Source organism: Lepus europaeus, chromosome 9 (genome assembly GCF_033115175.1).
Source record: "Lepus europaeus isolate LE1 chromosome 9, mLepTim1.pri, whole genome shotgun sequence".
In the NCBI taxonomy this organism is placed as follows: domain Eukaryota; kingdom Metazoa; phylum Chordata; class Mammalia; order Lagomorpha; family Leporidae; genus Lepus; species Lepus europaeus.
Window position 1 is genome coordinate 70,812,984 of NC_084835.1, and position 12,886 is coordinate 70,825,869.

Sequence of the window (12,886 nt, forward strand, 5' to 3'; positions counted from 1 at the left end):
AAGAAGTTGGATTTGTCTTTTAGTTACCTCATTTTTTTAAAAAAAGTTATTCATCTATTGTTAGTTTGCATTATTCTGTCCAATGAAACACGGATAAATAATCATTTTTCAGGTAACCCCTGGTATAGCTAAGTTTAACTTTCATTGCCTGAGAAGGCATTTTTCTACCTATATTATGGATAGACATGTAATATGCATCTGAATATGTAAATACTATGCATTTTATAAATATAGTAAATAGCTTCTTTTATTTTCATTTAAGAAAGAATAAGTAGATTCTGTGGTATCAGCACAGCTTTCCCCTGTTTTATATTGGTTTGTAACACCATCTAGTGGAAAACAAAAGAACTGTTAGAAGCCAAATTTAAAGCGAAGATCATAGATCTAGAATGAATATTGATTGGCTTTTTAGTCTGCTATCTGTCAAGACATGACTTATTACAAATAATCGTCTACATAATTTAGTGTTTAAATCCATGTATAAAAATATCCAGAAAACCAGTCATAGCAATTTGCTTTTCTAACAAAAGTCTTCTTTTGTATCCAGTATAAATGATTGTTTTATTTCTTCATTGTATGAGAGCAGCATTTAACTATTCAAAAATTGGATTTGTTTTAATTTTGTTATCCTTTTATATGACTTTTGAAATTTTGATTTGAAGGTAGTTTTTGAGCCATGCAAATTATTTTAAAATAAATTATACACAATTTAATTACTAATTAGTCCTGTTCTCTAACCACTGATCTACTGGTTTCTCTTCTCAAATGCCTATAATAAACCAGGGTTGGAACAGGACAAAGCAAGAAGCTGGGAACTCAGTCCAGGTTTCCCATATGGGTGGCAGGAACCCAAATACTTGAGCCATCACCTCCTGCCTCCTAGGGTATGCATTAGTAGGAAACTGGAATTGAAAGTGGAGCTGGGACTTAAGTTCAGACACTCTAATGTGGGATGTTGGCATCCCAAACAGCTTCTAACTGCTGTGTCAAATGCCTGCCTTTTAATTAAAATCAAAAGTAAAGCTTTATTTTCCTTTTGTCCTCTTTTCAGGATTGGGGGTTTCTTGAATTAAATCCTTAAACAGTAAAATTTCTGATGAATATTTCAAGGTTTTCTTCCAGAAAATGAAAACTTTAAAACAAAGAATGAGAAGATACATGATGCAGTACACATTGTAAACTCACCTGCTGATTAGTAACAACTACAAGAGAAAGAAATGTTAAAACTTAGAAGAAACTTTTGTTCTAGCCCTCCCTCACCCACTGTCCTAACTTATAGATGAAACTAAAGGCACTTATTTCTTAGAATATGATAATTATGTTAGTGAAATCTAAGTGCTTGTAATGTTTAAAGACAGGTTTATATTGACTTACCACATGGGATTTTAATAATATTTTTCCTCATGATTGATTGTTTATTATGCAGTCTTTCCCCTTTTTTTTCTCCATAGAATTGAGAAAAGTTTCAAAGCCTTCAACTCACCCAGAACATCCTAATGAAAATGAAATCCTCGTAGCTGATACTTGTGATCAAAGTCAGTCTCCAGTGGCTAGTAAGTAATATACTTAGATTACTTTATAAGTTTAAAATCTGTAGTTATTGGTAGGCAAGAGTGACCACCAGTCTGCACTAAATAGCATTTTTAAGATATTTTCCATGTAATCTTTTGTATTACTAGCTGTTTGTATTACTAGTTGTTTAGAAGTCTTGCTGGTTGTGGTGTGGGGGTAAAAGTCAGGGGTTTACTTTTGGGAATATTCTGTTTGATTTTGGGTGGGAGGATGGATGTAAGTTCAGGTTTAAGGAGAAGTTCAAGATGGAAAAACAAGGAAGTTGTGAGCATATAGATTGTATCTAAAACCATGAGACTGAATGAAATTGCTAAGCAAGGCCTATACATGGGGAGGAGAGGTTCAAGAACTGAGCCCTAGGGAACTCTGTTACATAAAACATTGATTCTCAACTTTTGTTTTATCATCACAGCCTCTCCAAGAACTATTTTAGGTATTTTCTCTCTTAATGACTTCCTCCATGAAATTTTTTAAATGAATAAGAATTTTAAATTGTATTATTTATTTTAATTGTTTAAGAGAGAAACAGAGAGCTTCCATCCAGTGATTCATTCCCTGGATGCCCACAATGGCCAGGCTGAAACTTGGTTCAGAGAACTCAGTCCATGTCTGCCATGTGGGTAGCAAGGACTCAAGTACTTCAGCCATCACCAGAAGCCTCCTAGGGTGTACATTAGGAAGAAGCTGGAATAGAGGGTAGAGCTGGGACTCCAAACCCAGGCACTCTTGGGATGTGGGTCTCCCAAATGACATCTTAACTACTAGGCCAAATGACCACTTACTCCATGGAATTTTAATACTGCACAAATACTATATATTTGTTTATGTGCTGGGTGTATGTTTGTATGTCTTTGCTTTATACATAAAAAGAGTAAGATTATTTTGTCCCACCACCATTTTTTTTTTTAAGATTTGTTTATATTTTGAAGGGCAGAGTTACAAAGAGAGATCGAAATCTTCCATCCGCTGGTTCACTCCCCAACCCAAATGGTTGTAATAGCCAGGGGTGGGCCAGGCTGAAGCCAGGAGCTAGGAGCTTCTTCCAGGCTTCCATTTGGGTGGCAGGTGCCCAGGCACTTGGGCCATCCTCCACTGCTTTCCCAGGCACAATAGCAGGGAGCTAGATTGGACGTAGAGCAGCTGGAATTCAAACCGCCACCCACATGGGATACCAACATTGCAGGCAATGGTTTTACCTGCTATACCATGGCGCCAGCCCCTTAATTGTCCCTCTAAGAACAATTTTTCACCCCCTTGGAGGCAGTATTGCAGCTGTTGAGGTTTTGATTCAAGGATTGTGAAGATGAGGAAGAACCAACAAAGTAGCCAGAGAAGGAGCTGCCTTTGAGACAGGAGGAGTATTCTGTAAGCCAAGTGGATGGAAGAGCAAGGAATATTTGTGTTAAAAACAGCTGCTAGGGCCGGCACCATGGAGCAGAAGGTTAATCCACCACCTGTAGTGCCAACATCCCATATGGGCGCCAGTTCTAATCCCGGCTGCTCCTCTTCCAATCCAGCTCTCTGCTGTGGCCTGGGAAGGCAGTGGAGGATGGCCCGGGTCCTTGGGCCCCTGCACCCACACAGGAGACCAGGAAGAGGCTCCTGGCTCCTGGCTGAAGATCGGCGCAGCTCCGGCTGTTACAGCCATTTGGGGAGTGAACCAGTGGACGGAAGACCTTTCTCTCTGTCTCTCCCTCTCACTGTCTGTAACTCTACCTCTTAAATAAATAAATAAAATCTTAAAAAAAAAAAAAAAAAAACAGCTGGTAGCTCTGACCTCAGAATCAGCCTCTAAGGCACTCTGTTCTGGCTGGAAAGCCCAGGGGGGAGCATTTCAGGCATGGAAAGCCAAGACACTCTGCCAAAAAATGTCCTACATAAAGGATCCCTGTGGGTTAGACCCCAGTAGAAAGAAGTGACCACCAAAGAAGGATGTGCTTTTCTCTGAAGGGAGGCGAGAACTTCTACTTTGCTTGTAGCCTTATCAAGCAAGTGGATCTAAAAGGCTTCCATAGCCAAGGCAGCTCATGTCAAGAGCCTTGGGTGATCACTGATGTCATACCTAAGAGTGTTATTTGTTAAATACACAAGAGTCACTGTGCTCTAATTTCCCATGCAGGACCTCTTTCCCCAAAAAGTTGTACTATGAGACTTAATAGTAAAACTTGTTCTCAAGAATCATTTCCTTTTAGTGTATTAAATGGAAGATATTATTATGTCTCATAAGTTATAGTTATGTCTAAGAGCTCACAAAAGATGTATCATCCTTGGGTTCTTCTTTAAAGACAATTAAGCTTCTAAAAGGAAAGAAGAGAGAGGAAGGAAGGGAAAAGAGGAAGGGGGAAAAAAGTTAAATCACCTTCGAGAAGCAGTAACGTAGAACAGGCCTTGTCTAGACTGTTGAGGGGCAGTTCTCTTAGCTTTTTTATTCCATTCTTTCTTTTTTTCTTTCTCAGAATAAACAGGAGAGGGATAAGGAAGAGGAGGGGAGAGTGGATAGAAAGAATTACTATGTTCCTAATGTTATATTTATGAGATACATACAAATAAATAAAGTGAACCTTAAAAAAAAAAGAAGAAAAGTGCTGGTAGGTCAATTAAGATGAATACTTCTTAGAATTGCCCATTAGGTTTGGTTGCTTGGAGATCATTCAGTGTTAAGCTATTAACCTGATAAAAAACTGTTAAGGTGTAACATTTTTGGTATCAAGTTGAAGAGAAACTAGAGATAGAGAAAGTAGAAAGAGCACACATAGACCTGTTTTCTTGGACATATCACAGTGAAGGAGATGAGAGAATGGGACAGTGGCCAGAGAGGAATATGGGTCAAGGGAGAGTTGTGAGTTGTTTTTTGTTTTGTTTTGTTTTTAAAATGTTACTTATTTGAGAGACAAAGCTCTCATCTGCTAGTTCACTTTCCAAATGCCCACAGTGGCAGGAACTTGGCCAAGCAGAAGTCAGGAACCAGGAATTCAATCCACATCTCCCATATGGGTAGCAGACTCCCAAATAGTTGAGCCATCACCTGCTGCCTCTCAGGGTCTACATTGGCAGGAAGCTAGAGCCGGGTGTGGAGCCTAAGTACTCCAATATGAAACCTGTGTGTCTTAACTGCTAGGTCAAACACTTGCCTCCAAGGGTGGGTTTTTTAAGATGGAATATAGTAGCATGTTCAGTGTATTTTTATGCTGATAGAATGATCGATGAAAGGGGGAGATTAGTAATTAGGGAGAAAGAGAGAACAGTAGCTAAATCCTTAAAAAGATGGCAGGAAATAAAACCTACAACCCAGCTGGAAGCACTGATCAAGGTTAATCACTAGTTTTATTTATTTATTTTAAATGATAATTCTTATTAATTTTTATTTGTTCATTTTCTTTTTTATTTGAAAAGCAGAGAGACAGAAAGATATAGAATGATCTTCCATTGATGGTTCACTCCCAGTGGCCCACAACATCCAAGGCTATGAAGGAGACTGAAGCCAGGATCCCAGAACTCAATCCATGAGTCCCACAAGTTCTTAAGCCATCATCTGCTGCTTCCCAGGGTGTACATCAAGGTGGATTAAAGGCAGCATAGTCAGTACTCGAAACAGGCGCCAGATATGGGATGCAGATGTGCCAAGCAGCAGCTTAACCACTCTACCAAACACCATCCTCTAATCACTCATATTAATGGGAAAATTGTGTTCTGAAAGCTACAAATCATTGTATAATATGTGTGTATTTGTATGTGCACAAGTATGTGTGCACATTATAGACAGACAGGGTTGTTGGGGATGTAACACTGAGTGGCAGATCTCTGCCGCTCCACACTCTCGAACCCATTCTCTTCTGCTACTGCCAGGACTTCACCCCACCAGTTGTATTCTTTATCTCCAGTTGCCCTCTTGGTCTTTTCTTTTCAACATGTATATGTGTGTTATCTTCTATCTTTTAAAAATGACACTTCTTAATTGTTTCCATCTTTAGCTATAGCTTCTCTTCGAAGATGAAAAAGTGATATATACTCAGTATCTCCACTTTCTTAACTCACAGTCACTCAGAAATATGGATTTTCTACTCCCCTTTGTTTACCCTACCTCAGAGGGGAAGAGAAAGGGATGTAGGGGAAGGGAGAAAGAACCAAGTGATTGAGACCACATTTGCATAGCCTTTCTTCATAGCCTTTCTTTCTTTTTTTTTTTTTTTTTTAAGATTTATTTATTTATTTGAAGGCGGACTTACAGAGAGACAGACTTACAGAGAGAGGTCTTCCATCCGCTGGTTCACTCCCCAGATGGCCGCAACAGCTGGAGCTGCACCAATCCGAAGCCAGGAGCTTCTCCTGGGCCTCCCACGCGAGTGCAGGGGCCCAAGCACTTGGGCCATCTTCTACTGCTTTTCCAGGCCATAGCAGAGAGCTGGATTGGAAGTGGAGCAACCGGGACTTGAACCGGCACCCCTATGGGATGCTGATACCACAGGCAGCGGCTTTACTTGCTACATCACACGCTGGCCCCTGCACAGCCTTTCACTCATTATACTGTAACAGCTTTTGGAGCAGGTCATCAGTGTTGCTGTTCTCAGATACAGCTGTGTCTGATCCTGTGCCTGTTGTCTCTTTCTAGGGGAATCTCACCTAGAAGTAGCAATCTGCTGATAAATCCCAAATCTGTATTTCTCTTTGGGACTTTGCTTCTAGATTCCAAACCAGATATCTGCCTGCTGTTGAACATCTCTACCTGGAACCCTTTTACCTTCAGCATGTCCAAAATTGAAGCTTTCCTGTCAAATCTACTACTCATTCTTATATTTGCAGTCTCAATGAATGACTCTCTACATACCTCTTGGAGTTAACTAAAGCAGAAATCTATGATTCATACCAGACTCCTGTTTCTTCATCTCTTATTTCAAAACAGCATCCAAGTTTCACTGATTGATTCTACCTCCTACGTATTTTCTTTACATGTTCTTCTGCACTTGGGTCTACGGGTTTAGACCATCAACATTTCTCATCAAGACTGTTGTAGTAATCTAATTAGTCCTCTTTCCTGTTAGTGATTATCTCTTGCCCTGTGAGCCTGTCAAAACCAGCTCTACCTTTTTAGCGCAAATATTAAATCTGCCCTCCATTTAAACTTCTCAGATATCTCTCATTGTCTACAGGAGAAATTCCAATCTCCTTAGTCTTGTCTGTCCCCTAACCAACCTATCTGGACTTCTGCCCTGTTTATTCCATCTTCTGCAATTTGGCTTCTGACAATTAAACCGTGTGTAATTCCCTGAACAAGCAATTTTCTTTCCCAAATCTAGATGGTGGAACATGCCTAGAATCCTACTTTCTGTTCCCAGGTCAGTTTACCAGGCAAATTCCTCTTTCTCTCAGAACTTAGGCCTCACTCTGTGTAGCTTACTCTGATTTCCCAAATAGATTTAGGAGTCCTTCCTCTGTGTTTAAGTCACCCTTATAACTGCTTCTATTAAAATGTTCATTACAATCTATAGCAATTCTGTTTACCTTTCAACTCTAGCCCATAAGCTCCTTGAGGATAAGAACTTTTTTCTTTTCATCTGGTACTTAGCACATTGCCTGGAGCATAGTAGGTGCTCCATAAGTACTTGATGAGTTAGAGGAGCTCTGCTTGTATAACACACTATTAAAGAACTTGAGCATAGATGATTCCTGGATAAATAATATGGTTAGCCTAAAACTTGAAAATTATGCAGGGCTGGAAATCTCTTCCACAAAGTATGTTTTCATGAAAAACACTAAATATAATGTGAAACACATGGTATATCTTAGGTCACAATAAATCCATTGTAAATCCACATTAAGATTTGTTTTCTGTAGCAGCAGTAAGAAAAATAATATGCCTATTGCATTCACTTCATTTAGGAAAAGTAGCAAATCTGGCAGAAAAAGCTTGGCAAATTTTGATACATACCACAGGTTACTACCATTTATATTTTGGAATTTTTTGTACAGAAATTTTAAAATTGTCCTTATAAATTAACAGTTTTTTGAATGTTTCCTTCATTTTGTATTTTTAAAAAGATTTATGTATTTATTCATTCATTGGTTTGTTTGAAAGAGTATTATAGAGACAGGGAGAGATCTTCCACCCCTTGGTTCACTCCCCAGATGACCACAATGGTCAGGGCTGGGCCAGGCCAAAGTCAGGAACCAGGAACTTCTCCCAGGTCTCCCACATGGGTGGTAGGAGCCCAAACACTTGGGCCATTTTCCACTGCTTTTCTCAGGCCATTAGCAAGGACTTGGATCAGAAGTGGAGCAGCAGGGACATGAACCTGCGCTTCATATGAGATGCTGGCATCACAGGCAGTGGCTTAACCCACTGTGCCACAACACCAGCCCTCCTTTTTGGTAATTTTTGTACATTGAGTTTCTACAATTATATAATTTTTTTTTCCTCGCTTAGAAACACATGGAACCAGCAGTCATCCCACTGATAAGTCATCTTTTAACTTAGCTACAGTTGTTGCTGAAACACTTGGACTTGGTGTTCAGGAAGAATCTGTAAGTAGTAGTGTTAATATGAATTAATATATTCTTTTAGACCAGTTCTTAGAGAATTAAAAGAAAAAATATTTTATTCAAAGCTTATTGGATAAAGACCTAGACCACAAATGATGATGTTAGAAAGGCCCATTTATATTGTCTATCCCAGGCAATCTATAATCTTCAGAATTTGGGGAAGTAATGCTGACAGAGCATTTTGTGAACCTTCATCCTTACCCCCTCTGCCTGCTGTTTCTCCACCCTCGTTCCATCTAAAAGAAGACGTAATATCTTTGGCTTGATTTAAGAATTTATTAGGTCTTTTTTTTTGACATCTTTTAACTGGGGTTTGGTTTGAGAAGCAGGTTGAATTTGAGGGACTGATAAGAACTGCCAGCCACTTAGACCTAATTTCTAGGGACTGTCAGAGAATGCCCTCATGATTTTCTTTTTGTTATTTGATGCCTCCTTATATCAGACAAGTTTACATGTTTTTTCTTTTTTTCTTAATTTATCCCTAGGAAAGAGAAAATTTGATTCTTCAATTTTAAGGAAAACTTCTATTTTAACACAGCTTTAAAATAATATTCCTTTAGTAAATATGTGTGTTTTATTACAGAATTGTCTTGCCACTGAATTTCTAAAAATAGAACTGAATTTTCCATTACATTTGGATTTTTTTGACTTCTATAGTTTGAAATCCTTCTTCAAATGATATTGGGTGGTTTTCAATCTTTGAATTTTAAGTGTTTCAGTGAATTATAATTCCCTTTTACTGTAAACTTGGCAAGTCAGTGGTTTATACACCAAAGAAATTAAAGGAGCTGACACCTAAAACCTTGCTGCCCAAAGCAATCCACAGCCAACAGTAACTGCATCTTTTTATTTTGAAAGACAGAGCTCCATCTGCTGGTATACTCCATCTGTGCTTGCAGTGACCTAGGGTAGGGCAGACTTGCCAGGAGCTGGGAACTCAATCCAAGTCTCCCATGTGGGTGGCAGGAACCCAATTGCTGGGGCTGTCACTGGTGTTTCCCAGGGTCTACATTAGAAGAAAGCTGGAATCAGGAACCAGAGCCAAGTGTCAAACCCAGACACACCAAAAAGGGACGTGAGCATCCCATCTGCATCTTAATTACTAGGCCATTTGTCTGCGCCTCCATCAGTTTTGAATCTTTTTAGAATTTCAGACCTGCTGAACTTACACTTTTGTTTATCTGATTTATTTATTTATTTGCAGGTCAGAGTTACAGAGAGGGAGAGACAGTCAGCTGGTTCACTCCCCAAATGGCAGCAATAGCCAGGTCTGGGCCAGGCCAAAGCCAGGAGCTTCTTCTAGATCTCCCACGAGGGTACAGGGGCCCAACCACTTGGGACATCTTCACTGCTTTTCCCGGGCACATTAGCAGTGAGCTGAATTGGAACTGGAGCAGCAAGGACATAGACTGGCACCCATATGGGAGGCTGGTACTGCATTTGGTGGCTTTACCCACTCAGAACACCAGTCCCCTGAACTTCCATTTTAACAAGATCACCAGTTGACTTCTATGCATGTTAAAATTTAAGAAGCACTGATACATAACTGATTGTTTAGATTCATTGCCCACCAGTATAGTTAATCATCTTTGCTTCCCTAATCTTGATAACATTTATTTGAGTTGAAGTTTTATATATCAGTACTAGAATATATTTATGTAAGATATTAAAATATTACTGTTTTTCTCTTTATACACAAAAGGCATTTCACTTTTTTATTATAAATGAATTCACATAACATAAAATTAATAATTTAAAGTGTACATTTAGTACATTGACAATATTGTGCAACTATGACCTCTATCTAGTTCTAAAGTATTTTTATCATTTCAAAAGAAAACTTCACTGGCCAGCACCGTGGCTCACTTGGCTAATCCTCCACTTGTGGCGCTGGCACCCCGGGTTCTAGTCCCAGTTGGGACGCCGGGTACTAGTCCCGGTTGCTTCTCTTCCAGTCCAGCTCTCTTCTGTGGCCCAGGAGGGCAGCGGAGAATGGCCCAAGTGCTTGGGTCCCTGCACCCACATGGGAGACTAGGAGGAAGCACCCAGCTCCTGGCTTCAAATCGGCGCAGCACTGGCCGTAGCGGCCATTATGGGGGTGAACCAACGGAAGGAAAAAGACCTTTCTCTCTGTCTCTCACTATCTATAACTCTACCTATCAAATAAAAATAAAGAAAGAAAGAAAGAAAACATCACCAGTAAACATTCAGTCCCCAGGCTTTGCTTCCTTGCAGCCTCTGTCCCTATGGGTTTTCCTGTTCTGAGTAATTCATATTAATGGAATGTACTTTATGCAAGTATTGAGTCTTTTTTCGTGCAGCTTTTTTTTTTTTTTAAGATTTATTTGAGAGGCAGAGAGGGAGAGACAGAGAGAGAGGTCTGCCACCCACTAGTTTACTCCCCAAATGACTGCAGTGGCCAGAGCTAGGCTGATCTGAAGCCAGGAGCAAGGACCTTCTGGGTTTCCAACAAGGGTGCAAGGGACCAAGCACTTTGGCCATCTTCCATTGCTTTCCCAGGCCATCAGCAGGGAGCTGGATCACAAAGTGGAGTAACCAGGTCTAGAACTAGCTCCCAGAGGGGATGCTGGCACCGCAGGCAGACACTTAGGCCTACTGTGCCACAACACTGCCTCTCCTTTATCATATTTTTCAGGTTCATTCACATGCTAGCATTTGTTGATACTTTATCTTGTTTTAAGGATGAATAATATTTCAATATATGGATATACTTCATATTTTATTATTGAAGGAATGTCAAGGTCCAAGGAGCCCTCTTGGTGATGAGCTCTATCCCTGTGTGGAAGGAAATCACAAGCAGCAGCCTTTTGAGGAATCTACAAAAATTAGTGAAGATTGTTTAAGGTAATTTGGGACACTGGTGAAAACTTGCAAGCTATGGCTGAGATCCCATTACAGTGAATTCCATTTTTCTCCTTTGGCATATTATTCTGGTTATGTTAATATTTATCTTAAAAATATCTTACCAATTTATGACCTATTGTGATCTTAACTGTAGGACAATAGAGAGATTGGTATTATTGGTAGATACCTTCTGTATGTCCACCAAGTAGTACTTAAAGGGTTCCCAAACTTGATACTCTCCCTCTTTAAAGACCCAATTATGCATTTGGATTTGTATTTCCAAAATTTATATGTCATGCAAATGCATCTGTATGCTCAGGTGATCTTCTAAGACTGTTTTGTGTCTCAGTTTTGCTAATTTCATAACCTCCATTAAGTACATGAATATTTTGCTTCTTATGATAGCTGTTGGTTTTTAGATACTTATGTCACATTCAATCTGTCATCGTAATAACTCATTAAAGTAGATTTACTATTCCATTTTTTAAAGAGATAACAGAAATGTAGCTCCATAAGGTTAAATGTCTTTTTGAAAGCTGCATAGTAGTAAGTACCAGCACCAAAGCTGTTACCCAACTCACATTTTCATCAAACTTAAACCTAGTCTTCTTTCTACAGTTACCTCCTCTGCTAGGACAGGCTGAGTCTTAACTTATATTCAGTACTGTAGTATAAGAATTTGAATCCTCAGTAGGATTTGTTAAAATCTGATTTTTTTTTTTTGTATATAACAAAGTTACTTAAGTTAGAGGAAAAATTTTTATAGATGTATTATGATATTAAGACTTCTCCTGTATCATTTTCTTTTGCTTTTCTCTTGTCAGCCAAATACAGAAGCCAACAGCTATGAACTATCTTAAATTCTGATCATCTGCTTCTAATTGATAGATAAAACCTTACTGTTAATTCTGTGTTAGTAAAGTACTTCTCATTATGCTTATCTTTTAATGTTTGCCCTATTTCTTTATTAGGAAAAAAAAAATCTTACCCCTATTTATTTGTTTAGGTTTTCAGATTCTACTTCAATGATTCCTTCTCAAGAAGAAGTGTCTACTCGGGTGTCATCTCCTGTATTTGGAGCTACCTCTAATGTGAAAACTAGTTTAGTTTTGAATACAAGTTTATCCCCTTCTCTTTTAGAGACTGGGAAAAAAAGCCATCTGAAATTGGCCCCTTTTAACAATACTTTGGTTTCAAGATCAGAGAAAACTAGATCAAAATCTGAGGACAGTGTCCTTTTCACACATCGTAATCTAGGGTCTGAAGTGAACAAGGTCATTAGCCAGTCATCTTCTAATAAGCAGATACTTTTAAGCAAAAATGTAAGTGAATCCACTGATGAACAGGAGAGCACTGATCATACTAAAGATTCTATTACTGATAAAGCTTTGGTGCCCTTGAAATCACTGGGAGGCAGAGCAGCCAAAAGGAAGAAAACTGAGGAGGAAAATGAACATGAAGTCAGCTGCCCTCAAGCCTCTTTTGATAAAGAAAATGCTTTTCCTTTTCCAAGAGACAGTCACTTTCCCTTGAATGGGGATTATATGATGGATAAACCTCTGGATCTGTCAGATCGGTTTTCAGCTTCTCATCGGCAAGAGAAAAGCCAAGGAAGTGAGACCTCTAAAAACAGACTGAGACAAGTGACTCTATATGAGGCCTTGAAACCCATTCCCAAGGGCTCTTCCTCAAGCCGCAAGGTTTTGGGTGGGAGCTGCATGTTACCCAAAGATTCCCCAGAAGAGCCCCATTCACAGGAGTGCACCCTCCAATCCTTGAGTAAATGCTCTCCAGAAAATAAAATACCATTACAAATAAAAGAAGAAAATCCTGTCTTCAAAATTCCTCTACATCCACGTGAAACTTTGGAAACAGAAAATCTTTTTGATGACATGAAGGTTTGTATAAGTGT

General features: G+C 39.2%; 1 protein-coding gene and 1 long non-coding RNA gene across 5 annotated transcripts in view; one reads left to right on the forward strand and one right to left on the reverse strand.

Moving 5' to 3' along the window:
- Positions 1-12,886, reverse strand: part of LOC133766575 (uncharacterized) — a 217,646-nt gene that overhangs the window by 139,823 nt on the left and 64,937 nt on the right. The gene's annotated exons all lie outside the window — the stretch shown is intronic.
- RBBP8 (RB binding protein 8, endonuclease) overlaps positions 1-12,886 on the forward strand; it is an 80,789-nt gene that overhangs the window by 37,547 nt on the left and 30,356 nt on the right. For all 4 annotated transcript variants that reach the window (XM_062201455.1, XM_062201452.1, XM_062201453.1 and 1 more), the window contains 4 exons: positions 1,452-1,553; positions 7,994-8,091; positions 10,862-10,974; positions 11,981-12,872. In XM_062201455.1, the coding sequence (XP_062057439.1) occupies positions 1,452-1,553; positions 7,994-8,091; positions 10,862-10,974; positions 11,981-12,872 (1,205 nt within the window). The remainder of the gene's footprint in view (positions 1-1,451; positions 1,554-7,993; positions 8,092-10,861; positions 10,975-11,980; positions 12,873-12,886) is intronic.